At 43.7% G+C, this 26,324-nt stretch overlaps 4 protein-coding genes across 4 annotated transcripts; 3 read left to right on the forward strand and 1 right to left on the reverse strand.

Moving 5' to 3' along the window:
• Positions 1 to 15: 15 nt before the first annotated feature.
• On the forward strand, positions 16 to 7,900 carry ints4 (integrator complex subunit 4). The gene is made up of 23 exons (XM_076282020.1): positions 16 to 111; positions 865 to 1,062; positions 1,161 to 1,278; positions 1,372 to 1,478; positions 1,589 to 1,792; positions 1,877 to 1,927; positions 2,039 to 2,127; positions 2,262 to 2,382; positions 2,548 to 2,619; positions 2,774 to 2,948; positions 3,154 to 3,359; positions 3,521 to 3,663; positions 3,767 to 3,882; positions 4,063 to 4,196; positions 4,344 to 4,510; positions 4,798 to 4,891; positions 5,043 to 5,123; positions 5,243 to 5,373; positions 5,510 to 5,569; positions 5,666 to 5,825; positions 6,037 to 6,180; positions 6,425 to 6,545; positions 6,956 to 7,900. Exons 1-23 carry the CDS (start codon positions 55 to 57, stop codon positions 7,141 to 7,143), a joined length of 2,937 nt encoding a protein of 978 aa, XP_076138135.1. The 5' UTR covers positions 16 to 54; the 3' UTR covers positions 7,144 to 7,900.
• On the reverse strand, positions 7,369 to 8,935 carry aamdc (adipogenesis associated, Mth938 domain containing). Its single transcript, XM_076282021.1, has 4 exons — positions 8,835 to 8,935; positions 8,297 to 8,461; positions 8,101 to 8,196; positions 7,369 to 7,693 (listed from the first exon to the last, which is right to left on the reverse strand). Exons 2-4 carry the CDS (start codon positions 8,426 to 8,428, stop codon positions 7,553 to 7,555), a joined length of 369 nt encoding a protein of 122 aa, XP_076138136.1. The 5' UTR covers positions 8,429 to 8,461; positions 8,835 to 8,935; the 3' UTR covers positions 7,369 to 7,552.
• A 352-nt stretch (positions 8,936 to 9,287) lies between these two features.
• On the forward strand, positions 9,288 to 18,140 carry rsf1a (remodeling and spacing factor 1a). The gene is made up of 16 exons (XM_076282022.1): positions 9,288 to 9,540; positions 10,463 to 10,554; positions 10,687 to 10,779; positions 10,948 to 11,153; positions 11,432 to 11,586; positions 11,887 to 13,541; positions 13,639 to 13,866; positions 13,964 to 14,068; positions 14,212 to 14,291; positions 14,401 to 14,455; positions 14,565 to 14,671; positions 14,769 to 14,839; positions 14,945 to 15,134; positions 15,348 to 15,616; positions 15,721 to 15,903; positions 16,136 to 18,140. Exons 1-16 carry the CDS (start codon positions 9,387 to 9,389, stop codon positions 16,645 to 16,647), a joined length of 4,155 nt encoding a protein of 1,384 aa, XP_076138137.1. The 5' UTR covers positions 9,288 to 9,386; the 3' UTR covers positions 16,648 to 18,140.
• Positions 18,141 to 18,471: 331 nt separating this feature from the next.
• Positions 18,472 to 24,405, forward strand: clns1a (chloride channel, nucleotide-sensitive, 1A). Its single transcript, XM_076282023.1, has 8 exons — positions 18,472 to 18,971; positions 19,213 to 19,349; positions 19,543 to 19,662; positions 19,828 to 19,938; positions 20,827 to 20,850; positions 21,510 to 21,683; positions 23,824 to 23,890; positions 24,119 to 24,405. Coding segments are annotated over exons 1-8 (753 nt in total). The 5' UTR covers positions 18,472 to 18,852; the 3' UTR covers positions 24,120 to 24,405.
• Positions 24,406 to 26,324: the final 1,919 nt, after the last annotated feature.

The raw sequence follows: 26,324 nt of genomic DNA on the forward strand, positions 1-26,324 counted from the left end.
ATGTGACTACAAAGTGTTATCGCAGGGGTCTGCACACTGTTGTCAGTCATTCTGATGATGGCAGCCCATTTGAAGAAGCGAGTTTACGAGGAATTTTCCAAAGTTGTACAGGTATGTATGCTGGATATCTATGAAACGTGGAAAGGAAGCAGTCTGATAAGAAATTCACCCATTATCTTCGTTAGGGACAGCTTGTTCTTGGCTGGCAAAGTTAGCCTGCTAGCTAGCTAGCTTACTTACGCTAATTGTCGTTTCCAAGTGTCGGTGCTAGTTAAGTAGGCAGCTTTATTTGCAGCAGTCGACAAGTTACTTCCAGAATAGGTAGCTAGAAAACTTTTATTTATTTCAAAGGCGATGCATAATATGTGGTTTGGAACCTACTGTTTTAAATACCTTGGTCAATATGAGTTTGCTTTAGCGATGCGCGGAGGGCTAATTGTTGTTTAGTGCTGCTAAGACATACAGTTAAGTGTCATGATGACATGAGAAAGTTTCAAAGAAATCAGGAGGCTAGAACAACATGATAAACTAGTCTTAGTAAAGCTTTAACCAGTGAAGACGCCAGAGGTCAATAAAGGATATATCTGAGTGTTTGTAGCCCCACTACTAATAAGTTATTTGCCAAACAGTCATAAACATAACATGTCAGCTATGAGCGCTGTAAGAAATGTCAGATGAGGGTATGTTCAGCAGTTTTGTTTCGTCGACCAACGCATTTCTGTCCTTTTCAACATTAACAGTTATGTATGGGAACTTTAGAACATGAATCCTCCAAACCCTCGACAGTTATGGTTTGGTGGGAAAAGGTGCTGCCAGTGGCTGAACTCATTACACCTCTCATCTAACTTATTCTGTATCTCCCAGCAACATCCCCTTGAAGAGGTCCCTGCTAAAAAGCTCCGATTAACCAAGCCCAGTAAGTCTGCTGCGCTGCACTTGGATCTGTGCAAGGCCACCAATCCCACAGATGCTCTGCAGTATTTGCTACAGTTTGCCCGCAAGACAGTGGAGGCAGAAAGTGTAGAGGGAGTGGCACGCATTCTTTTGGAACACTACTATAAGGTGAGAAGCAATGAGAGGGACATTTTCTTGTATCTCTTAATAAGCTAAGTAAATGTACTGATTTTTACACTGTGATTTTGATTTCACATCTCAAGCAGGAGACGGACACCTCAGTGCGGCTAAAGATAGCTTCCCTTCTTGGATTGCTGTCCAAAACACAAGGGTTCTCCCCAGATTGCATAGTAGATGATGCTATAAGTACACTTAACAATGAAAGTGAGTTGTTTTTTGTTGTCTGAACCTTTTTTATATAAATATATATACATGATAGACATTTTCTTCAGTAATGATGATGATCCCTTCCTGCAGAGTCCCATCAGGTCCTAGCCCAGCTGTTGGACACCCTGCTCGTCATTGGCACCCAGCTTCCAGACAGTGTGGCCATCACCCAGAGACTGATAGAGGTGGCATGCAAGGTACTGACAATAACTTTACCAAACATTTTGTTTTGCTTTGATGGGGAAACCTTTTCTGTCAAACATTCTCTCATTATTCTCTGACTTATTCTGTGTGATTTTGCCAACAGCACCTGTCAGACACCTACTTTGGAGTGAGAAACAAGTGCCTTCAGCTTCTGGGCTGCCTTGGGACTGTTGACAAGCCGCTGACCAAAGAGAGTGATGCAACGACAGGGACATCAGGAGCCCCTACAAGAGACGTTCAGAGTGTCATCAGTGATTACTTTGCTGATCAGGATCCAAGAGTCAGGACCGCTGCCATCAAAGCTATGGTAGGTTAATGAATAGCAATAATATGATGTGCAATCTGGTGCAAATGGGAGATTCTGAATACCTGTTTCTTTTGTCTCCTGAAGTTGCAACTTCACGACAGAGGGATGAAACTTCAGCAGACCATCTATAATCAGGTAGATGATAGTTGAACCTTTACACCACCGGCTATACCAGAATACAGTTTGTACAGTCGTACAGTTCTGTTCTGCCCAGTTATGCAATTTCATAACTTTTTATAATTGTAGGCCTGTAAGCTGTTGAATGATGACTACGAGCAAGTCCGCTCAGCTGCAGTGCAGATGGTGTGGGTTCTAAGTCAACTTTATGCAGAGAGGTAATATAATGCAATGATGCTCTAAGTCACCTGTACACCTTGGTCACATTATTTTGCTGCCTGTTTTCTCATTGTTGAGTGGAATATAATTGTCTTCATTTGTGTATTCTTCCTCTCCAAAAACCACAAAACAGCATTGTCCCCATCCCGTCATCAAATGAGGAGATCCGGCTAGTGGACGACTCTTTTGGAAAAATCTGCCACATGGTCAGCGACGGATCATGGGTGGTCAGGGTCCAGGCTGCCAAACTTTTGGTGAGGAGCACACTGTATCCTCTATGCCATGTTATGTCCTATCTGATAACCTTCCTGAATGCCGCTGAGCATTTTGAATTGCATTTGCATAATATGCATTTGGAAGCATATGAGTCATCATTGGGACAGTGATTCATCCATAAATACCTTTGATCTTCCTCACAGGGGTCTATGCTTCAGGTCAGCCCCCACTTCCTGGAACAGACATTAGACAAGAAACTGATGTCAGACCTTCGGGTACGTCACCGTTTAATTTTACCCCACGATGTTCTTATCATAGGTCTAATAACATACAGCAGCAAAATGACAGAGTTTTCAACACAGTATGAGATCTCCTATTGTACAGGTAGTATGTGTTGCGTAAACAAGGTCTCTTCTGAAACCCCTCCAGAGGAAGCGCACAGCCCATGAGCGGGCAAAAGAACTCTACGCCTCAGGAGAGTTCTCCTCTGGCCGAAGGTGGGCAGACGACGCTCCAAAGGAGAAGGTGGACACCTCTGGGGTGAACCTGATTGACTCAGGGGCCTGCGGTGCCTTTGTGCACGGACTGGAGGATGAAATGTATGGTGAGTGTGGCTGTGAGGTTAGAATTCATCACTGCTTCATTTCAATGAATGGAATAAAGCAGCTGAGTTTTGAAGGTCAACTGCAAATAGAAAATAAAATGATGGCAACATTGAAAACATTTAATCTTTCTTAGTCGATTTGTAGATACGTTGACTGTGAATGAGTAGCATGATTCACAAGTATCTTGTGAAATGGCTCCAACAGAGGTGAGGACTGCGTCTGTCGAGGCTCTGTGCTTGCTGGCCCAGTCCTCTGCCAGCTTTGCGGAGAAGTGCCTGGACTTCCTGGTGGACATGTTCAACGATGAAATCGAAGAGGTGCGGCTGCAGTCCATCCACGCGCTCAGACAGATCTCCATCCACATCACCCTCAGAGAGGACCAGCTGGACACGGTGCTCGCTGTGCTCGAGGTCAGACTCTGCTCTCTACATTTACATTTACATTTACTCACTTAGCTGATGCTTTCGTTAAAAGCAACTTACAATCGGAGAGCAATCAAGGTATAGTGCAAATAGGAGACATTAGTGTAATAACTACAGACTCAGGTGCATGTTTTGACCTTTGAACCCAGGACTCTTCTCGGGATATCCGCGAGGCCCTGCACGAGCTGCTGTGCTACACCAACGTCTCCACTAAGGAGTGCATCCAGCTGGCACTGCTGGAGCTGCTCAAAAACCTCACCAAGTACCCCACCGACCGCAACTCTGTGTGGAAGTGAGTCTGCACACACTACAGGACACAGAATCTGGGTCAATCTGGGTGTTTTCCCATGTCTGTTTTATTTTCTTACCTTTTTGTCTTTTTCTTGGGTGTGTAGATGTCTGAAGTTCCTTGGCGTGCGCCACCCTACCCTGGTTCTGCCCCTGGTTCCTGAGTTGCTGAGCACGCACCCGTACTTTGACACCCCGGAGCCAGACATGGATGACCCAGCCTGTATCCTTCCCACCTCACACTGTTACATTCCACCAACAAACATACAGTTTTAGTGGTCCGTGGTTACTTTTGGGGAAAAAACCTTTCACAATCCTGTATTCCTAGAGTTGTTTTATTGTCAATGACATGTTCCACTTCCCTGACGCAGAACCCAGAGTTTGTCCTTAAGTCTCTGTCAAGATATTGCTGTGCTGGTGCTGGTCTTCAATGCAGCCAAGTCCTGCCCAACCATGTCGGCACTGTTCTCAGACCACACTTTCCGACACTATGCCTACCTGCGAGACAGCCTCTCCCATCTGGTGCCTCAGTTGCGGGTGAGGGGATCCATTTGCCTGCGCGAAGAACGCTACATGTGTATATCTACTTTATGTGTCGTGTTTGTCTGTGATAAGGTGTGGGCAGACTTCCTGGGTATTTCCTGGAGTTTGACCTTATCATCTCACCTTCTGTGTGTGCTGTAGCTGCCGGGGAAGAAGCTGACGTCTGGGCTGGGTTCGGAGGCGTGTGGGCCGGGCTCGGGCAGCGTGGAGTCGGCCCGCCTCTTCCTGCAGGACAGCCTGGCTCACGTCAGCATGCTGCAGAGTCTGGAGGCACCAGGGGCCCAGGACCTGCTCGACTTCACCATCAGGTACAGAGGGCAGCTCTGTTGCATCTTATAGCGGGTAGCCATGTTGATTTGTGGATGAGCACCGAATGGAAAGCTGGTGAAACTTAAATGTCTTGAAATACAAGCTAAGGGGAGGATGTAGTTGTAGGATGTACAGTAGGACATTGAACTAAGGGAAGTGTAATTTCATTCAGCTCTGTGTCTCGGGTGTTTGGGTTCTTGATGGCAAAAAGCTACCTTTTTTTGTAATTGCAACTTGATTACATACATGCCAATGGGTTTGATCTGGCTTTTGGTTTTGGTTCCAGAGATCTGCAGAGGTTGGGGGAGCTACAGACTGAGCTGGCCGGCTCTGCAGACTTCTGTGCCACCTACCTGCGCTGCCAGCTGCTGCTTACAAAGGTTGGTACACCACCCCAGCAACCCCTACACACCACTACATGACAATTGTATTGACTAATGTCAATGTTAAGCACCGTCATCTCTCAGTAATCAATGTTTCAGTGCTAAAATGATACCATATGTTCTGACGTATGTGTGTGTGATAAATCAGGCCCTGCAGGAGAAGCTTTGGAACATGGCTGTGCCTCTATGCCTGAAGCAGAACGCAATGGCATCAGCTGCAGTCAAACAGGTGATGGTGCCCTATATGCTTCAAACACACACACACACACATATACACATGTAAAGCTGATGAGTTTTGAAATGAGTTGATATATTGAATTCATCATGTTGGTCACGGTGTTGTGTTAGATTCTAGAGGAGACGTACAAGCTGGAGTTCCTGTACAGCGGGCTGGAGACACGTCAGGTGGCCACCATTCACCATGTCCGCCTGCAGGCCAAAGCCTTACAGCTGGTGCTCACTGCCCGAACCAAACGAGGGTTAGCACTCTCACTCAGTCATGCACTCACACACACACACACACACACACTAATATTTCCTATACTAGACTTCACATCACTGTTCATTGAAGAACATTTCTTATCTCTTACATTATTGTTCTTATCTCTACTGCAGGGTCGACCCCCTCATCGGTATCAGTGAGAAGTTCATCCAGGAAGTGGAATCATTCCAGAGGTATTTCCCTTATCACTTAAATTTACATTGTTGGTATTTTATTCTTAATTGGTTAAGACAATGTCTAATTTTGCCCTGTCTTGCTGTTGGCGACAGACTCTTTATGTCTGAGCTGCCCCACTTCCAGGAGAGTTTTGTGGAGAAGCTGCTGGAGGTGATGCCTCGGCTCGTGGCCTGCAAGCCGCTGGATCTGGTGAAGATCCTCCAAACCACCCTCAGACAGAGCGGCTTCCTGCACTTGAAAATCCCTGAGCAGGTCCATATTTACATGCATATAACCTGAAGATTTTTGTCTAAAGCATAGTAAATAAATAATGAGGAAATGGAGCAAGGTGTTTCTTATATGGGCTAAACTCCATCTCCAGTTGGTGGAGTTTGTGTGTGTGTGGTAGGGGCTTCAAGGAAACTCTAGAATTCTGCTTCATTTAGGATTTTTATGACTTGCCTTTTATGTCTGGTCCTACCAGATCCACCGCGCCTCTGCCACCATCATCGAGCCGACAGGCGAGTCAGACAACCCGCTGCGCTTCACAACAGGCCTGGTGGTGGCGCTAGACATTGATGCCACGCTGGAGCATGTGCAAGAGCCTCAAAACACAGTAAAAGTCCAGGTCAGGGCTCGCTTCCCTTCCATCCTTCCCTCTTGCCATCTCTTTCCTTCACGCTCTGGACAAATGTTTTGTTTCCTTAATCCTCTGGTTTGTACAGTAAATCCAATGTCAACAAAATCAAGCTCCACTCAGTCAGTCTTTCCACTTCAGGTTATGTGACTAATGGTGTTTATACCATATAATTGTTTGTTTTGCAATGACGTGCTTGATTTCCTGACACTGTTGCTCCTTTACATCTCTGTAGGTGTTGTATCCTGATGGGCAGGCCCACATTATTCATCCCAAACCAGGAGACTTCAGACACCCTGGTCCTGGGCGTGTCCGCCTCATCACCCAGGTGTACCTCTCCCATTCGGCCTGGACAGGTAAAGACCTCCAGCAGCAGAGTGTCTTAGGACGAGCTGCTTCATGTGTGTGGTACATGGGGCTTAGTGCTCGCATGAGTCTTGGCAAGGACCACTGGGTGGATATAAATAGACCCACGCTGTTGCCAAGGAGGCAGTTCTGCGGCCCACTGCTATTATTTTGGTGGGAGTTGGAAGCAAGTAGCCAGAGATCTACTCAGACAGGTCTTCCAAACTGGCTGCCCCTGTGCCCACCATAGCAGTAGAGTGTGTGGAGGTCAACTCATCCAGACTGGACAATCCTCCTACGAGTATTTTACTATGAAGAAAGCATTTGCTTAGAGTACTTTTGTTGTATTATTACAATGCTCTTGACCTAAGCCGACTGTTTGTTTCTCTGGCACAACCTTTCCCATATTTTCTGTTCGCAGAGCCGTGTCAGATTGAGGTGAGGTTACTACTGGCCTACAGCTCCAGCACCAGCAAGCTGTCCAGCCCTAAGCCTGCATGGAACGAGAGCACGGAGGGGCTTCCTCAGACCGAGAGCTCCATCGAAGGCACCATCCCACTCAGCAAGCCCGTGAAAGTGTTCATCATGCCCAAATTGGCTCGCCGTTGAAACTGGTCACTCTGAGCTGAGTATCAGCTGGGACAGTAAAACTGGAGAGAGTTGGGGTCATAAGAGACAGTGATGAGACTCAATGGACAAACGTAGCTGTGCTCGCTTGTACTGCCCACCCCTTTAACTTCTGAAGTGAAAGTTTGTTGTTTTAAAAGTCTAAATAGATTCATTTTTGTATCAATGCAAACGTAGCTCTTTGGATCAATGGTCAGAAAGTCAGAATGCGCAAAAATAGATTTTTATTTGTTATAATTGCTCAAATAAACATATACTGTGTAAAACTATTTTTCTGAAAAGAAAGCTCCAAATAGAGTTTGTCAATCGTTCATCAGATTGAGATGGAAATCACAGGCACTGATGTGACGATGTTACCAGCAGACGCAGCAGGGCTATAAAGTGATGTGAATCAGCAGGTGGAGTGAAAGACCCCTCCCACCTTCGCCCCCTGCCCGGCCAGGTTGTTGTACTCCTTCACAGCCTTCTCCGTCTGGAACACTTTCACATCCACCCCCTTCTGCCTCACATAGTCCAGAGTGCTTGATGGCACCTACAACCAAAATGAATGTTCATGGATTTTAGTAAAGGTAGATGATGGAAAGGGTAAGTGCCATGTGTTGTTTGTTTTGTTATTATTTAATTATCTGAAATGATTTTCTGCAAAGGAATTTTAACTGGAATTCATACAGGTCTTTGGGGGATTTTTGATGCAACCACTTTGTAATATGTCATTACATTGTATTTTGATAAATACTTATACAGGCTTGTCTTTATTGAGTTTGAACAGTGTGATGTCTACAGGTACCTGTAAGAATTCCAAAATCAATATCCTATGGTAGGGCCAGGAAAGAATGGTAGATTTTAGGTGACACAATGACTACATATAGCACTGCACAAAACAATATTTGCTCCTATGGAATGCACAAAAGACACATTGTATTACTTGAGTCCCTCTACCTGCAGTGCTTCACTCATGCCTCTGCCAATCACCAGTGTCTCCACACCCTTCTTCAGGATCTCCTCCAGGTCAGCGGGTTGGACACCGGGGGAGTGCTGGGCAGGGAATAGTTGTGCATATGAATTATGTACGGGAGTGTATGGTAATAAGTGCACTTTATATGCTAGTTGTTCAACTGTATATGATGGAACTCACATCTGTCCCAGTCTCTCTCCAGTCCCATGCACGGCTTCCTCCAGGCCATACTTTGCAGTCTTTGTAGCCTGTGGAGCAGCCCTTTACCTTCATGTGTCCCCAAGAAAGGGACGCTATCTCTGGAGAGGACATTTGGCAAGTAGGCCTAGTTATGTTATGGTTTATCTAGGAAAAAGTAATAAAGCACAGTAGATAAAGATTAACATCGTTAGTTCTGCTGTAGAGTATCTGTAAACAAAAATGCTGGCCTACTAGACTGCTTTCCATATGCCTGTTTATAAGATACACAATTGCTTCTTTTTTTAAAACCGTTTCACTGCATTTTTAATAATTCTTATTGATATCCAACCACTAGTCAAATTGAATTAGACAAGACTGGCTGCATGGTGTCTTTATTGCCAAGAATTTATTTTGAGAAGACATCGTTACGCGATCAGGCTACTTGTCGACTTCACGCTTGTCGTGCATGTCGCTAACTCAAAGTGCCGTGTCTGATGTCATTTATGCCAAAGACAGGTATGTTATTATTTGGCCGTACCTTAATAAAAATCCGATCGTTCTCCGCGAAGTTGTTTGACGGGCGAGCAGATTGAGAGAGCCTTCACTCCTGTTGAAAACCGATCATATGACAACAAAGGTTCTGCATTGAGGGACACACCCACCCAGCGACGTCAAGTGCTGCAAACCAATCACGTTGCGTTTGACCGGCCCAACACTGACACAGCCTGTGGGAGTCAGCGTGGATATAATCTACCTGACCTGCTCTGTCAATAGCAGCGTCACGATTATATTACTGTTCATATACATAGCAAATTAAAAATGTATCATGTGGAAAGCTAGGTACCCTAAAGAAACAGTTTGCCCATTGCTACATTTTCACATAATAAACACCCATATCATCCCTAGTGAAAGGACTAGATGCTTATTAGCAATCAGACATTCACAAGTTATTAAAAACTTGAAGTGCCAGTGTTTCTGGGGGTCTATGAACCCGTTGATAACCAATGATGCTATGCTGGCGCAGTGAATTGTGGGCAGTTCTCGGTCCTCCCAACTTCTGTTTCATCCTACTGACTACCCTATTGGAAAAATGGCTGCTCCGGTGGCAGTAGCGGGTTCTTCCCCCGTTCTCTGCCCGAGCTTTGCTGTCGTCTGTTCATTTTTGGAGCGTTACGGTGGGGCATTGGACTTACCTGAACTGACTTTCCCACAAATGGAGCGATACCTTCTGGAGACATCGACAGGTAACGGCTATCTACGACGTTCTGGAAGGGGGTCTCCATCACCATCATGCTCTAACGTTAACGTTACTGTAGCGAGCTAGCAGCCAGAGCATAGGATGTTTTGATACTGTGTAAGGAGAGTGAAGTCTCGTTCTTCATAAACATAACACCATTGAAAGTCAGCAAATGAATATTTAACAGTATATACTATAATATATGAGGCAAAGTGGTCATCATCATCTAACAGTATGATCAAAAAATTGTCAGGTGTAATTTTCCACTGTAGCTTGTTTTCCCTGATAACTCGTGGATCAAATTTACAGTAGCTTCTACAATGTAGCGTATATGAACAAACTTAGCATTACTCATTGTGGCAACATTGTATTTATTTTAATCAGTTTGTCTGTGTGAAGGTGTGCCAGATCATAACTGTTCCTAGAATATTCTAATATTAAGCATAGCCTATGGTTGGGTTAAATTTTGACAAATAGTGGTTCACTGTCAAATAGTGTCTGCGCGTGCGCACAACATAGTCCCAAACTTCCTGTTAGCAGTAGTGTCTCACGTTCTAGCCATGTAACTGTACTGTACTTGACAGTGATTGCCCCTTGGTTGACCTGCGCAAACTCAGCCATGTTACAGTATACTGACACAAATTTTACCATTTCAAAATACATTATTGTGGGACATTTCAGGACTGTTTTTGCTGCTAGCTGTTGATGCTGCTAGCTAAAGTAGCGCGTGCAAGAACGGTACTGGACACAGTAATAATCCCTATTCATGCAACGACGTTCTAATAATTACTTCAAGCTTATGAGTCAGTTGTAACTTGTATGTAACTAAACATGTTGACGAAATTAAAGTCGTGGCCTTTTTGTTGTCTTTTGCACATCCCTCTCATGCTACTAAATGTGCCAATTAATTATTTGGTTGTACAATGTAGTCCCAAAGCCCCTGGTTGAACTCCATGTGAAACTTCTAAGGAAGATTGGCAAGTCAGTCTCTCCAGACAGATGGGAAAAGTACCTAGTGAAGGTGAGTGCCGCTGTCGAATGACTATTATTTTGATGAAAGTGTACTTGTGTGCGCGCATGCGCGCTGGAGTTACTATACTTCCAATTCTACACAAGCCTGGCATTTCAATACCGTTTGTGTATTTAAATAAAGGTTTGCCAGGAGTTCAACTGCACGTGGGCATGGGAACTTGAAAGAAAAGGATACTCTGAAATGACTGTAGAATCCAAGACTGGAATCCTTAAGGTATGGTGTTTTGGGTGATTTACCTTTGTTGCACTAAATTAATTAATCTAATGTCCCTAAAAATGCAAAAGTTAACTGGGTGTCACAAACAGGGTGTCTTCGTGCTATTGCTGTGAAAGTCATTTTTCAGACTACAGTGTCCCTTATCTTTTATTTTGTTTTCTTCAGTACTTATGTGAGTGCCAATTTGATGACAACATCAAATTCAAGACATCGGTCAATGAGGAGGATCCAGACAGGATGAGACTGCAGCCGATCGGTAAAGACAAACAAGGTCTCATGTACTGGTTCCAGTTGGATCAAGACCAGAATGTTCGTGTCTATGTGGAAGAACAAGATGATCTAGATGGGGCCACCTGGAAATGCATTGTCAGGTAAGATTGATCAAGGCATGACATGTATTAGCCTATATGATTAGAAACAGTAGATGCTTTATAATGAATTTTATAATAAATACAGTATTTATTACATTTGAATATTTTGTCTTTAATGTCATCTAAGTTATTCAAGCCTAACACAAGCATTAGTTATTATATTATAATTAACATAACATTCTACATTATGGAATAATTATCATAAGTATCTTAAGTACAATTGTTGTCATTTATTTTTCATATGAAAAACAAAAACAAATCATATACATTTTTAACAGGAACCGAAGTGATTTAGCACAGACTTTGGAGACGCTTAAGGGTCAGATTGAGCCTGGCTCTACTGACCTTAAGCAGGGTGATGGTTCAACCTGTGCCAGCCCTGTGCCAGAGGATGAAGAGAATGATGGAGACAATAAAAAAGAGAATAAGAAAGGTAGTACACGTTGAATGGTTTATGACCACTAAATATATGTTGTATATTTATTATGTGTTATATATGTATGTATGCCTGTAGTAAATACATTATGTGGGGCTGTAGTGTTAGACTCTAGAGGGTCTTGGTGAAATATAGTTGAACTAACTAAGCTTATAAATCATCATCATCATCACTTGCTTCCTGTCAGTTTTCACTGTCCTATATGCATGATAGAAAAAAGCCCCAGGAATATACTAAGAAAAGAAATGATATTAAAGTAGTAAATGGTACATAAAATGCATACATCATTTTTTTAAGGCTCTGCAGAGACCCATAACAATGAAGAATCTGCTGATGGTCCAAAAAGACAGGGAGCAGAGAAGGCAAAGTCTCCAGCTTCAAAGGACACAAAAGAAGGACATAAGGAGCTAAATGAGCGATTGCAGAGCAATTTTAAAAGAGATGAAGAAGAGAACATTGAAATGGAGATGAAGGTCATAAATAAAAAAGAGGTCAAGTCAGTGGAAAAACCTGTTATAGACAACCGGGTCAGCACCATCATTTCTCTGGTCAAAGAGGAACCTAAGGATACAGAGGTAGCGTGGAATGCTGTTTCTGTTGTCATGGCACCAGGTTCTGTAAAACAAGAAGTTAGTGCAAAGTCAGAGGTTCGAGAGGAGACAAGTGAAAGGACACTGGAAGAAGTGGAGAGGGCCTTAAAGAATGACCAGCAGGCCAAGATACCTCTGAAAAAGAGAGAGTTGAAATTGAGTGAGGGGTTTGGGAACAACCTAAACAGTAATAACAATCATCACTCTAACAACACTCTGAACAATAATGGCACCTTGAGTTCGGGCATCATTGTCCGAAACCCTTCTGTCTTACTCACCAAGGGGCCATGGCCTTCAAAGGATGAGGCCCTAAATACTGAGGAAGGAAGGACAGTGGTGTCTAGCAGTGCCTCAGATGTCACAGGCATAGGAATGAAAACAGAGGCTAGGCCTGATCTATGTAATGGAGAGATGGCTCCAGCAAAGAACTTGAGTCAAAATCTGAGAGAGCACTGTGTGAGTGTTGGTGTAATAATGGGTCCCGTGGACAGAAAGAAGTCATTTGTAGATCAAAATGTCCCAATTGTTGCAGACAAAAATGGACTAACTGGAAACTACATTAAGACTATTACAAGCTGCAACAAAGAGGGGAAGGGAGAATCTGTTGTCCAACATGAGGGAATTCCTAGTCCTGGGACTGTGCGTCAGTCTGTGCTTGTAAGGAAAGCCACAACGCCTGAGGGCCTAGCAGCAATATTACCGAACTTTGAAGGCCTAACCAGGACACCTGAGAATGACCTCAGCACAGTAGAAGGAAACAAACTCGGTCAAATGAAGGAGGAATCTCCCTGCTCAACAAACAGCAAAACTTCTAAAGACACCAAGCCTCCGCCCACTGAGGAATCTGCAGAGTGTTCTGGAACTGAAGAGGATATGGGTGAGGAAGAAGAGGAGGAGGAGGGGGGTGAAATGGCCACAGGAGAGGGGCAAGGGAAAGGTGAAAATAAGACTACAGAGGATGTAGATGGGAGTCCCAGGGTTTTTTCTAAAGAGTCAGCGAGCGGAAGCAGTGGGGACGATGGGTCAGAACCTGAGGGGACGGATGAAGTGTCCTCTGAGATCCAGAAGGAGGGCATCCGCCTGAAGATTAAGATCCCGATGCACCGGAGGACTCCTGAGTTCCAGCGGGAGAGGGAGCAGCAGGAGGCCAGCGACGGGCACTCCCTGCGGCGCTCCGCACGGATCTGCCGACCAAGTCCCAAGCTGGCAGAGATCCAGGACAGGAGACAAGAGAAGAAGTATGCGGGGTCCACTGGAGGTCAAGAGGATAAGGAGCCTGGAGACAGTGAAGTGAAGAAATCTTCTCAAAAGAAAGAAAATCCCCGGAAAACAGACTCTGACGGGCAGAACAAACCCGGAAAGGTGAATATTAAAGTCGTCTGTGTATCACAATACAAACTGTTGGGAAAATGTTGTTGTTTTTCTCTCCAACACTTCACCATGTACTTCCTTTTTTCAGGTGCGAAGGCGACATCGACGCCCTAGATGGTCCAACCCTCGGTCAAAGGGGCGCAAAAAGGGTGAAGGAGAGGAAGCGCTGGATGAAAGGAAGGTTAAAGAGGGAACTCAGGAGAACTATCAGTCTGACAGGGAACGGAACCACAGCGACTCGGACTCTGCCCAGTCTGTTGAGATGCCCAATGATGACCCCTGCAGACACTGTGGTCTCCCCAATCATCCAGAGCTGGTATGTCAGTGAATAATATCTTGGCAGGGTAAATGTGGTTGTATGCATAACACAGTCAATTTAAGTGTGGTTATGTCTGTATATTATTTCTCTGCAGATTCTGCTTTGTGACCTTTGTGATAGTGGCTACCACACAGCCTGCCTCAGACCCCCCCTTATGATCATCCCTGATGGAGAATGGTTTTGCCCCCCATGTCAGCATGTAGGTGGATCTTGTTTTGACCCACACAATCTGGATGGGTCTAGATGGGATTTAGTTTGTGCCTGCTTGCTATACTTTGTGTGTATATATATATATATATATATATATATAACTTTTTTGTTACTCCCTCTTTTCTGCTTTAGAGACTGCTGTGTGAGAGGCTAGAAGAACAGCTCCAGAATCTCGATACTGCACTGAAGAAGAAGGAGAGAGCAGAGCGGAGGTTTGGTTTCTCTTCTCTACCCTTGATATACTGTATACTGTATACAGTAAGGGTGTACGTTGTCACGTGTGCCACCGTGAACTCACAACCTTTTGTCCTGTCCATCTAGGCGAGAACGACTGGTATATGTGGGCATCAGTGTGGAAAACATCATTCCTACACCGGTAAGCGTGCCTACAGTATGTGCCCAGGAAGTGTTCATGTTAAACACACCGTCCCATTTCCATAGTGTCTGCCCGCTGTTTCCACTTGTCATTCTACTTCCTCTCTCAGCAGGACGGTGATGCAGAAGAAGAAAAGTTGGAAAAGAAGAAGAGCACAAAGAAAAACAAGAATCTCGAGAGGAGATCAACACGGACCAGGAAGTCCATCAGTTACAGGTGCTTGTAGTTTTTGCTCTTGGTCTTCTTGCTCTTGGTCTTCCCTGTGATTAAGTGTTGAAATGAAGATGCATTTTGCAATGGTATCTTTCATTAGGTTCGATGACTTTGATGATGCCATTGATGAAGCAATAGAGGAGGACACTACGAGGGAGACTGAGGCCCAAGGTAGGTTGGCCCCTGTGCTCTGCCATTACATAGTGCTCCTGTGTGTTCTGCTACTGTGTAGAAGGATATTGGATAATGTAACACTCTTATGTCCACACTGACCAGGTACCGGTCGAGGCAAAGACATGGCCACCATCACAGGCCAGCAGAAGAGAGAGGAGGGGAAGGAGAACCAGCGACCAGCCAAACCCACACCAGCACCTCGCAGGAAGAAGCGCCGACGACTCAATGACCTGGATAGTGATAGCACCGTAGACGAAGAGGAAAGTGAAGATGACTTTCACCTCAGCAGCAGGTAGATTGAAGGGACCAGGATGCTTTGACTCCCCCACTTGACACTTGGCTGAGTTCATCAGCTGTTAAAAAAGAATACATTTCACCACTGTAATATGTTTAGAGGTACAGGTACAGTATAAAGTATTGTATGGGGTAGTTTTGACCCTTCAGTGTTGGAGGTACTCGTAGATGTAACATTTTTGCTCTTCCCTGTGTTAATGTGTAATTCTAGCACGGAGGAAGAGGAGTTTGTGGTGTCAGGCGATGAGGCAGCCAGTGACGGCGACGCCGGCTCCAATGACTGCAGTGACTGGGGCAGCACGGCTAGCAGACCAAGTCAGCGGCGGTCACGGCGGACAGCCACCCGGGGCCAGGTCCACAAAGGCAGAAGCAGGGGCAGGAGCGGACGCAGACCACTGTCCCGGCAGAGAGTGGGCTTGTCAGACGAGGATGAGGAGGAGGAGCTTGAGACGGATGAGGAAGAGGAGGAAGAGGAGATTGGTATGTCTACCTTGACAACTGAAGTGATTTAATATGCGACACACTATTCAGTGCGATGCGGTCCTAAAGACCACTGTGTTCAACACTTTTATCTCTTGCTACAGAGACGGAGGGTTCAAGTGATCTCAGCGACAGTGACGTGGACACTCGAAGGCGACGCTCACGGCGCAGCCAGAAGCTGCAAGTGAACTACTGCGAGACGTCAGAGTCGGAGGGCTCTCAAAAAACCACAAACAAGGACAAGCCCCACCCTCACCGCCGACGCCTCGCCAGCTCCAACAGTGAGGGTGAGTCTATGGGCCTGCTGTTGCCATGGTTACCGTTAATGATTGAAAGTGTCACCAAGACTTTATTTTGAAGCCTAGTGAATTAGTGAATGAGAGGGATACAAAAAAGGAAAGGTTGGTCATTTGCCAGCATGTACGCAGTCTAAAATTAGTCCTACTGATTTTTTTTTTTACAAATTGATATGTTGGTGACACATTGGATTTTTTTTTCTTTTATGACTCAATGTAAAAGGCTCTGAGGAAGAAAAGGAAGATGAGAAGAAGACAAGAAGAGAGAAGAGGCGGGAGTCTTCACGGGAGGACTCCAGGAGGCTTCTGCTGAAGCGGCGGAGAGACTCCACAGACGAAGAGGACAAGAGCGGGCAGGACGACTCGGACGAGTCTGAGGAGGAGCGCCCGGTCCGCAAGCGGCGCAATCGAATCGAGTCCGAGGATGAAGAGGGGGAGGAGGAGGATGAGAGGGAGGAGGAGGAAGAAGAGGAAGAGGAGGAGGAAGACGAGCCTGAGGTGAAAAAAACACCCAGTGTTGTGACAGACGCCAGCAGCACGTTGTCACCTAGCAGACACAGAGCCACCGCTGGACCTAAGAGTGGAGGTGGTGGCCGTCTGGCATCCAAAAACAATGGCCCGAGCCGGCACAACGGCCTGGCCTCACAGAGGCCCTCCACTCAGGACGAAGAGGATGACCTCTACGGGGTCACCGACATTGTGCACTTCGTTTTCAACAGTGAACAGGCATTGTGACAGGTCCGCCCAGTGTGTTCATCCATGTTTTCTCTTTTTTGCCTTTCACCGACTTCCAGCCTTTTTAAAACTTAACTGGGTGTACCACGTCTGTTGCCATCAGTTCACCTGGTTTTTAGCTGTCTATGGACCAAACCATGAATCTACTGATAACTCTGTCACTAGATGCGTGCTAACTTGTGTGTTGTTTGTGTGAAAGTGCTGTATGAGTGCTCACCGGTCCCCCGCTACATACCATAAAGCATGAACTTTCAGACAAGCAGTTGTAGTGTCTGGACTTCTGTGGACATGAAAACAATAAGTGGCCCTTCCCCACATGTGAAAGCACTTCGTTAAATGTAAGGCCAGTCATTTTATCGTCTGTGTAACAGAGGCCGCCTCTGACCAGTGTAGATATGCTGTATATATTCAGCTTGTTCTGTAATGTATTCATCAGAAACTTATGTTCTTGGAAGTTATTTTTTGTGTCTGTCCTTGTAAAAAAAATTATATTTTATATGAGAGGAATATGGATGTGGTGGAAGCTGAAGACTATAGAATGCACAGAGGTCCCAGTATAAAAATTACATTCAGATGATCACTTACAGCTGAATTCTCATTGGTCCGGTCTTGATTTGTATTAGGAAAGGATTGGCATAGTCACATCAGGCCTGTAGCACACCAGTATGGTGGAGTTATTGGCATATTTTAGATAAAAAAAAAAAAATTACTTGTTTAAGGACATAATTTAGTTTGGTAAAAATTTTATACAAAACAAATGTAATCTAACTGAAAGTTGCAACTACTGCGTTTCCATTCCACCAAGCTGCTCCCATGTGGTTTAAAGCAGTTAAATTTGCTTTTAAAATTCACCATGCATTTAGTATGCTTGGACAGTGCAATTATGACATTGTTACAAAAGCCTTAGTGTCACAACACAGAAGTATGTGAACTTAAACAGGTCCTGTTAATCAAGAAACACCTTGGTCTCTGAACTCTAGAAGAGTTTTTTTCAGATTTGAGGTGTGTGTTCAATGTGTGTGACAGAACAATTTGGGAGAAAAGTACAGTAACTGAATCTGTAATGCACTTTCATCTAAGCACCTTCAGTGTCATGATGCCACAGACAGTTGTCACTACAATTTCAAAAATGTGTTTTGGTTCAAAGCTTTGTTGTGCCCTTTCACCCCTGGATTGTTCCACCATGTTCTGGAAGGTTTATCTTTGAAATGCTATTCAGTGCAAAACCTGCCTCATTCAAATCTCTGGCCGCAAGTTCATTTAGAACACATCATAATGGTTGCCTTTGTCTGCTGTTAGCTAATGTGGTATCTGATTTAGTTCAGTTCCTCATGCTTCTCAACATGTTTAGTTAAACTCCAGTCCAGTTCAGACTAATAAAACAAAATGAACAAAAAAAAAAAACTCAAGTCCATCTCTATAGTGTGTGTAGTTACAATAAATTATGTAACATAGATGTTTTTTATTATTATTATTAAATCCTGGTACCTTCACGATAGCATTTCATTTCTATGTTTGTAAGTGGTGTCTGATACTGTGTGGTGAAACTTTACAGTATTCTGTATGAAACATGGGCTGTATTTCCCAGTCACCAGTCTTTATCAGTTAGGGGGATAAAGCAGTTGGGGTGAGAAGACTAATGTGTTTATACCGACATGTTTTCAATTTTATTTTTAGTGATGGAAGAAGGATTTCCCGCAACTCTAGAAACAGAATAGTGTCAATTGTTGCAACATACATAGCGTCGCTCCCCCGACCAGAAGATGGCAGCAGCATTTTAGTCCGTTCTAACAGAAGTGCGCTCTTGCCTCTTGGCGCGAGGACATCTGGTTGGTAAACGCGACGCGAAAGCGTGCCTGTTCGTTCGTGGGTGTGATGTTTGTTAGCCATCTACCTGCCGATGTGGTGTCCAGAACATGCTGAATTGAGATTTCGCATACATCACTTTATCATCGGAGGGAAAATTCGTAATTGTATGGCTGTGCACCGCTGCACACTTGCATGATTCCTCATTTGTTGTTCGCTGGCGTCTGTGACTGGTTGCATGAGTAAATTAGCCAGCTTAGCCTGACAAAATAGGTCAGTTTTGATACGTCGCTAGCTAGCTATCAGTTGTGTGAACTAGTTAACGATACTTGAAAGTGTTTCACACTAGCAAGCAAACAGTAATTGTTTAGATTGGTCACCCAAGTTACCCCTCAAAGAATGGTGGTGTTGAAAAGCGTTCCTCCTCCAAGTGAAGGAGTCCGGCACGAACAAGCCGAAACCACCGCAGTTTTGGACGGGAAAGGACTTGGATCAGGAACTCTTTACGTCGCTGAGGCGTAAGTTGAACATCTTTCACTAGCATAACTTTACTCTAAGATTAAGAGTATCTTGAGAATATTGTTGAAAGTTAATTGCTAGATAAGTTCACAGAAAACAAATGGCGACACAAACGAAAATAGAAGTAAACTAATTGCTGCGCTCCGTTTATTAGCTAGCGAGATGCTAGCTGACAGATTCGACATTTCCCTGTACGTTTCTGCGGTATAATCCTTGAACACACTTTCTTACCCATGGCAGGCGTCTTTTTTGGTTTGATGGATCTGGAATGGGGTTTTCATTGGAATACCCGTCGATCAGCCTCCATGCTATCTCCCGCGACCCGAGCGCCTATCCACAAGAGCACCTGTATGTTATGGTCAACGGCAAATTGAGTGGTGAGATACCATAGCTAATAACGTACCTTACTTGAGTAAATTAATAATTACCTTACTTGTTTTGTTTGTTGGAGCTCAAGGTGCGATTGGCATCGACTTCTGTATGTGCATTTTGCATCACCATGCTAGTTCCATAAGGGCCTTGCTTCATATCTGTCTGGACGTCGTTTGGACCTACATCTTGTTCCCTCAGATGATAACGAAGCCGAGATGCCAGAGCCTGCTCAGGAGGAGAATGAAGATAGCGAGAGCGATAGCGACAGTACCACAGCTATCACAGAGATCCGATTTGTTCCCAGCGATACGGCCGCATGTGAGTACCAAACTATACACAAGTCCTGGTTTTTATGTGTCCCGCCAAAGATGTTGGCTATACATCACAGCACATGTTGCCGTTTAAATGGCTGTTGAATTATTGTCTATGAAAACATTGTTGAAAAACTATAGGATGTTTTTTTCTCATGTCTTTTTTGTATAGTGGAGCCCATGTTCTCTGCCATGTGTGAGTGTCAGGCCCTACACCCAGACCCAGAGGATGAGGACTCTGATGATGACTTTGAGGGCCAGGAGTATGATGTGGAGGAGGCAGGTGAGTGTTCAGGAAGCCGTACACAGCATGAGCTCAGGGGGCACTTCTTGGTGTCTGACCTGGCAAATTCAGTCTGCTAAGTAACATTAACATAAAATGGCTAGTAGGGTTTTATCATAATTTCTAATGTGTGTGCATTGTCCTGCCTCAGCAAATCCATGTGATCCAATGGGGCTAAAATAGAGCTATATAATAATCCAGCCAATTAACAAGTTCCCTCATGAGCATGGATGGGAGCGATTTATTTCGATTGACTAATGTGTTCAGAAATCAGCAAATTTTCCAGATTTAATGAGTGTGCCCTGTCTCATACATTTTAGTTGAACTTACTCCTAATCGACACCAGGGGAAGCTGTTGACTTTCTCATTAAAATATCAGTCCATATTCATTCTCAGTAATTTATGCTTTCTATATAACATGGTGAAAAGTTGTTTCCTCTGATGGAGGTTTGTTCGATGAATGTTTATTTTCTTGCTTTTGGTGGATAAATGAGAGATACAAGTCCCTGTCCCTCTCAACTACCATGTGACTCATATATTATCAATTCCTCTGATAGTATACATAATTATTGCTTCAAAACAGTTTTGGAAATTAACTACCAAGCTGTTCTGTCATTGTGGTCTATGATCTGCACTGTTATAAAGATAATGATTACTAAAAGGATATTCAGCCATGCACTGGCTTTGATTATAGCGAAGACCTGCCAGCCTTGTAAACATACTAATCATACATCAATACCAAAAGGTTACTTTATTTTGGTAACCCTTTTTCATTCCCAAACCATCTGTTGGCATTTTGTTGACAGTAAAGCACCCCATAGGCTTAGCCCTTGGGTGTACTCCAGAAATCAGTTTTCGAGACTTATCCAGGTGTGTTTTCTGTTCCAGAATCTGAAGTCAGAAGAAATTTAGGTAAGCCTTCATTGGACCTTCTGCCCTAATGCTGTCCTAGCCAGTTTTTCTTTTAATTATTATTTAAGGTCAGCCTGATCCTTATTTTAATGTTTCTTCTCCTGCATAAGACACTTGCTGCTATTACTACTATTAATAGTGTTAAGAGGGAGGTGATTTGACCCTTGGTTGGACGCTTTCCTTTTACACTGGTGCACCCAACCTTCAAAAGGCCCAGGGCATGGCAGGGACCCAGCCAGTAAGGGTGGGGATGGGGGTCAGATGTTCACTTGTGCCCTTTGCAACCCTCCTAAACCTCCATTCAGTTTTTCACTGTATTGTCATTTCTTTGAGCAATATGTTGGAGTGAAGATAAAATTGAGGGCAATGTTGAATACGTGGTTATGGCCTCTAGACTAATGAGACTTGCCAAAGTTAAGTCAGTATTCCTGCAAAGAAATTGAATAATATTCCATCCCAGTGAATATTATGAACAGTATTTCAACAGTCTTAATTCATTATGAATAAATTTCAGTTGAGAAGATTGGCTCTTTGGAATATCCTTCCAGAAGGGTAGCATGCTAGTTTTGTTTGTGACATGAGCTAAGAGGTAGTGTGACTTGACCATTATATGAACTCTTAAGTTCCCCATTCAATTTAAATCAACCTGAATTCTGCAGAGCAAGGCCAGGGGGATGTGCCCACATTCTACACCTATGAGGAGGGTCTGTCCAACCTGACGGCCGAGGGCCAGGCCACTCTGGAGCGGCTGGAGGGGATGCTGGCTAACTCTGTGGCCCAGCAGTTCCACATGGCCGGCGTTAGGACCGACGAACCTTCAGCCGAGTTTGAGGGTAAGACCAGGGGACTGATGTCTAGTGTTATTTCTGTTAACTAGAACAGCAGTGTTTCCCTAACTGTGTGCCGTGAGGGCTACCCAGGTGTGTTTCAAGAAAAATCCATATTGAAGGGCTTTTGTTTTGTTAGCAACAATTAACAATTAATTTCATGATGTCTAAACCTAACTGACTGATAACACTGATATGCACTTTTGTCCATCTTTCTTGATGCCATTTACATTGGTCAAGGAATGTTGCAACTAACAACCAGTCACACTATTGCATTCAGAATGAGCAAGAAGTTGTCCACCATTAGCAGTCATGTTGTATAACTGAAAGGCATTGACTGTGAGAGAAAAGTTTGAGACATGATGAACTAGAGAATTTGGAGTTTTAATCCAGCTCTATACAACCCCCCTCTTCAAGAGTCTAAAGACTTATCTTTTTTCCTTAGAGTCGCAGTTTGTGTATGATTATTGTTATTCTGTTTTTCTATTAATATTATACTTTTAGCCTTTTGATTTTTACTATAAACTGTTCATTCAAATGGTAATGTAATGTTTATTAATGTCTTTGTAACTCACTCTGTACAAAAGTGTACTACATACCATAAACCGTATGGGGCAGCCGTGGCCTACTGGTTAGCGCCTCGGACTTGTAACCGGAGGGTTGCCAGTTCAAACCCCGACCAGTAGGAACGGCTGAAGTGCCCTTGAGCAAGGCACCTAACCCCTCACTGCTCCCCGAGCGCCGCTGTTGTTGCAGGCAGCTGCGCCGGGATTAGTGTGTGCTTCACCTCACTGTGTGTTCACTGTGTGCTGAGTGTGTTTCACTAATTCACAGATTGGGATAAATACAGAGACCAAATTTCCCTCATGGGATCAAAAAAGTATATACCGGTATATACTTATACTTATAAACATAAATACCTGAACTCTAGATGGCGCTAGGGAGTCATGTTGAAATTTAAAGAGAAGGAGCTTTAATGGTGCAGTCAGTCCACAATTCTAATTTCACACACTTTAAAAAAAAAAAAAGCGCTGCTGTTAATACCAAATCCTGTGAATGGGAAACAAAGTGGCTTGGACTGAGCCATAAACAATTCCAGCCAACCAACACGGTGGCTATTACTGTTGTTTCTTTTCTTTCATCATTACAATCATATGTCGTAGGGACATTTTGTTTGAATTGGTTGTTTACATTTATTATTTTGGCATATGTATAATTTAGTTATGATGTTAACAAAATGCATCATTAAATGTTCCTGCATTGATGCGGAATATTTCATGTCGTCAATGATTTGATTGGCTATTGAGCACATATACCAACAGCCCTTTGCTAAACCAAACCCTGGGCTACATCTTTAAGGACAAGAGGCTTCAGTCAAGAGAGAAGGAGCCCCCGTCAGTCTGCTTGTGCATGTCAATTGCATGTGTTAATGTGTGTGGACACATGTGCTTCTATTTGTGGCATTTAGCTGGCCCTTGTGCATCACCCCAGAGCACAACAGAGTTGCTGACTCAAGAGTTTTGGACAGATTGGGATGTCATGAAGACTCTGTCAGAAAGCAAAAGAAAGAAAAGAAACAGGAAAGAAAAAAAAAGAAAAGAAAAATGGAACATAAAAGCAAACATGAAGACATTTTTTTTACTTTTTTTACTTCTTTGTAATGCAAAGCAGTTATTTTGTTTTGCTTTGTTTTGTTTTGTTGTTTCCAAAACCAGAGTACAAAGAATTTGTGAGCTTTTGTAGATGATGGTCTGCGTTTGAATTTGAAACCCAGCTGCTGTTTCACCAGAGCTGCTTTCCTGCGGCTGGTGACACCGTATCTCTTTCCCGTTCTCCCTCCTTCCCCGGCCCCTCCCTCTCTGGAAGATATCAGTTGCCAATCCTTTTCCCTCCTTCCCTGGCCCCTCTCTCTGGCCCCGGTGGCGTTGGACTGGATTAGACGGTGATGCACATCAGTCTCTTCCTGCCTCTGCTGTTTACTGCATTAATGAGACCAGCTGCCCACAGCAACAGATGCCCTGATACAGGGCAGTGTATTGTACACAAGTGGCTTTGGTTGGTGATGTAGCCAGGGAGAGAGTGTGAGTTGAGTTTAGCGTCTTTGAGTGTGCATCTGTAAAAATGGCTTTTGCTTTGTGTGTTTCAGATGGTATGGAGGTGGACTCCAGTTCAGCCGTGGCTGGACAGTTTGATGATGCTGACGTAGATCACTGGTAAGCAGTTACATCACCTGACGAGTTTCAGTCTTTCTTTCTTTAGATCAGCAGCTTTTCTTTCAGTAGTCGATTCTTACTCGGACTCCTAACCCTAGTCAACTTGCAGCAAGTTACCAATAATAAAATAGCACCGTGTTGTGAGGAGGGCTTAAATTAGATTTTTAGAGAAATTAATTTAGTTAGCGCTGCACCCAACATTAATCTGCCATTTCCGTTGTCTTCCAGACGGACCGTGATTCAGCCGATGGAGGCACTTAAGGGCTCTTGTAGTTGAAAACGGGAGTGCCCATCCCGATGCTCTTACCCACAGCACTTCCTCAGGGAGCGCTCTCGGCTCCCAGTCTAACTGTACCCCTCCCGTCACCATGGTTTCACATTCCCGGTCTCCTGGCGTCACACCCTTTGTGTTCAGTGTCTGTGTTGTTTTTGTATTTCTATCCAAATTGAGAAGCGGTATTCATGTATTTGTATAAGCTGTTATAAGAATAAATCGTTTTTTTTTGTACTAAGTACTAGTGTGTGGGGGGTTCTGTTTGTTCAGTGTTTAAAAATGCTTCCAACTTAAGAATCCCAGAAAACTTTAAACCAGCAGACTTATCGCATATCTGCAAAGCAGTAGCATCATGGCATTCTTAATTTATAAGGCACAGTCCAATGCACCAGAGGTCTGCCCAGCCTTTTCCCCTTCAGGCCTCGTTCTCCTCTGATGTCTGGTCCCAGTGGTGCTGTGTCTGGTTGTGTCCTCAGTGGTGGTGGAATTGGACTCTGGACTACCCTTGGCTGCCCTTCTCCTTACGAGTAGTGCAGTGCAAAGGTTAATCATTTATGAGTCGTCCTCTTTGGACTACAACTCTGTGACCACCTCTCCTGTGTCAGAATGGGAAGGTTCTGTTTCAAATGCCACATAAATATGCTTTTTAGAGTGGCAATGGCATAAACTCTGGTCAACATTAAAGTCATTCTTTGTCATGGTTTTTTACTACTGTTAAGACTAGAGTCTCAGTCCATATGTAGTAATAGTTGTATGATTATTGTGATGATTTATTTTATGGAGTATTCAAAATGAGTGTACTGCCAAAGAGAGGCTTTTTTATGCTAGTGTCATCAATTCCAAATGGTTACTTCATTTTTACATCATTTTGATGGCACATAAAGTCTTAATAGAGTGAATGGCACTTCTGCCGAACTCTGAGCAAGTCATATCGCTTATAAAATAGCCATAAATTGCTGTTCGGGTAGGAACATTACACCCCCTCCAAAATATAAATAGGAATTCGAAGCTCTATCGGCGTTTTGTTGATAGTTTGTTGCAAAGATGCACATTTAATTAATTTATTATTGCGCTTCTCAACTGTAAGGGGACCCCGAGAGCAAATCTTCTTTAGTGCTGCTTTAAAGTTCTGGGAAAAGTCATTAAATTCAATTTTGTCCAATGAAAAATGAAGTTAATTGTTCTCCATTGTTCTTCCATTGTGAAATTGTGAATTCAGCAGATATAGCATGCATAGCCTATGAGAAAATGAATGGAAAATATGTTTATTAGCCCCAAATAATTTGGCCAAAACTTTTGAGTAATGAATATAATTTTGTGTAGGTGTGGGTTATTAAGGGACCTTAATGAGTCATGGACATTTGAAATGTCTGTGAAAATGTCTGGGTACCCAGGACCTAGGCACTGTCACAAACAGTGGGAGAGTGTGTTATTTCTGTCCCTGAAAGGATTACCACTAATTAGAGATTACAGCCTCCAGTAGAAGACAGTGATTGTCATGTGATGGGCTTGGTTTTTAGTGTGATTTGGTGTTTTGCAAGCTAGTGTCAGGTATTAGCAATAGTTAATCTCTTCACAGATTACATTGGTGTTACACCAAGACTGGGCTTTCTCTGTTGGCAAAATTAACATGACATGTTCACCTAGTATCAGGGTGGGTTGCACTCTGTGCATAAAAATGTGCTATATATATATATATATATAAAATACTTACTATGAAGGTGATCGAGAAACTGATGAAACTATGTATGTCCACTGACCGGTGTTGTGTGTACTCTTCTCTACTTCTGTCTACTCCAGCAACTCTTATATCTGGAGTCTCCAGCATTTTTTCTTCTCAGAGTTACTTTGACAAAATGAATGTGGTCGAGAGCCACTCATGTTTTATATTGGTGGTAGTAATCTGTATAGCTGTTGAAGAAGCTTTGTATGCATTTAAGGGTCCTTTCAACTCGTTTACCCTCTCTGTTTGTAGACTGCTATCTGGAGAGCATTAGCAATTGCTGTGGGTTTTGGTGAACTAGAAGATTGATGTTACATCTTTTACAACTGAGGCACACTCATACACACACTTGTTACTTTTTGTAAATGCAACATTAGAAACAAAATGCGGCGCTGTTTGAACGTTTGCGAACATTACAGATACTAATTTATTTACCA

The sequence above is a fragment of the Alosa pseudoharengus genome, unplaced genomic scaffold, assembly GCF_046254945.1.
Source record: "Alosa pseudoharengus isolate Yale_2024_CS ecotype anadromous, Long Island Sound unplaced genomic scaffold, YU_APseudo_1.1 YU_APseudo_1.1_scf_13, whole genome shotgun sequence".
NCBI lineage: Eukaryota > Metazoa > Chordata > Actinopteri > Clupeiformes > Clupeidae > Alosa > Alosa pseudoharengus.

Bases quoted from the DNA above. Each gene is read 5' to 3' on its own strand.
- ints4 (XM_076282020.1), top strand. From the start codon at position 55: ATGATGGCAGCCCATTTGAAGAAGCGAGTTTACGAGGAATTTTCCAAA. The intron at 5,374-5,509 runs GTTAGCACTCTC...TCTCTACTGCAG, and splicing joins ACTGCCCGAACCAAACGAGG to GGTCGACCCCCTCATCGGTA. The intron at 5,570-5,665 runs GTATTTCCCTTA...TGTTGGCGACAG, and splicing joins GAAGTGGAATCATTCCAGAG to ACTCTTTATGTCTGAGCTGC.
- aamdc (XM_076282021.1), bottom strand. From the start codon at position 8,428: ATGTCCTCTCCAGAGATAGCGTCCCTTTCTTGGGGACACATGAAGGTA. The intron at 8,197-8,296 runs GTGAGTTCCATC...TTCCCTGCCCAG, and splicing joins GGAGAGAGACTGGGACAGAT to CACTCCCCCGGTGTCCAACC. The intron at 7,694-8,100 runs GTAGAGGGACTC...TTTTGGTTGTAG, and splicing joins GCATGAGTGAAGCACTGCAG to GTGCCATCAAGCACTCTGGA.
- rsf1a (XM_076282022.1), top strand. From the start codon at position 9,387: ATGGCTGCTCCGGTGGCAGTAGCGGGTTCTTCCCCCGTTCTCTGCCCG. The intron at 10,780-10,947 runs GTATGGTGTTTT...TGTTTTCTTCAG, and splicing joins CCAAGACTGGAATCCTTAAG to TACTTATGTGAGTGCCAATT. The intron at 11,587-11,886 runs GTAGTACACGTT...CATTTTTTTAAG, and splicing joins TAAAAAAGAGAATAAGAAAG to GCTCTGCAGAGACCCATAAC.
- clns1a (XM_076282023.1), top strand. From the start codon at position 18,853: ATGGTGGTGTTGAAAAGCGTTCCTCCTCCAAGTGAAGGAGTCCGGCAC. The intron at 18,972-19,212 runs GTAAGTTGAACA...TACCCATGGCAG, and splicing joins ACTCTTTACGTCGCTGAGGC to GCGTCTTTTTTGGTTTGATG. The intron at 19,663-19,827 runs GTGAGTACCAAA...TTTTTTGTATAG, and splicing joins TCCCAGCGATACGGCCGCAT to TGGAGCCCATGTTCTCTGCC.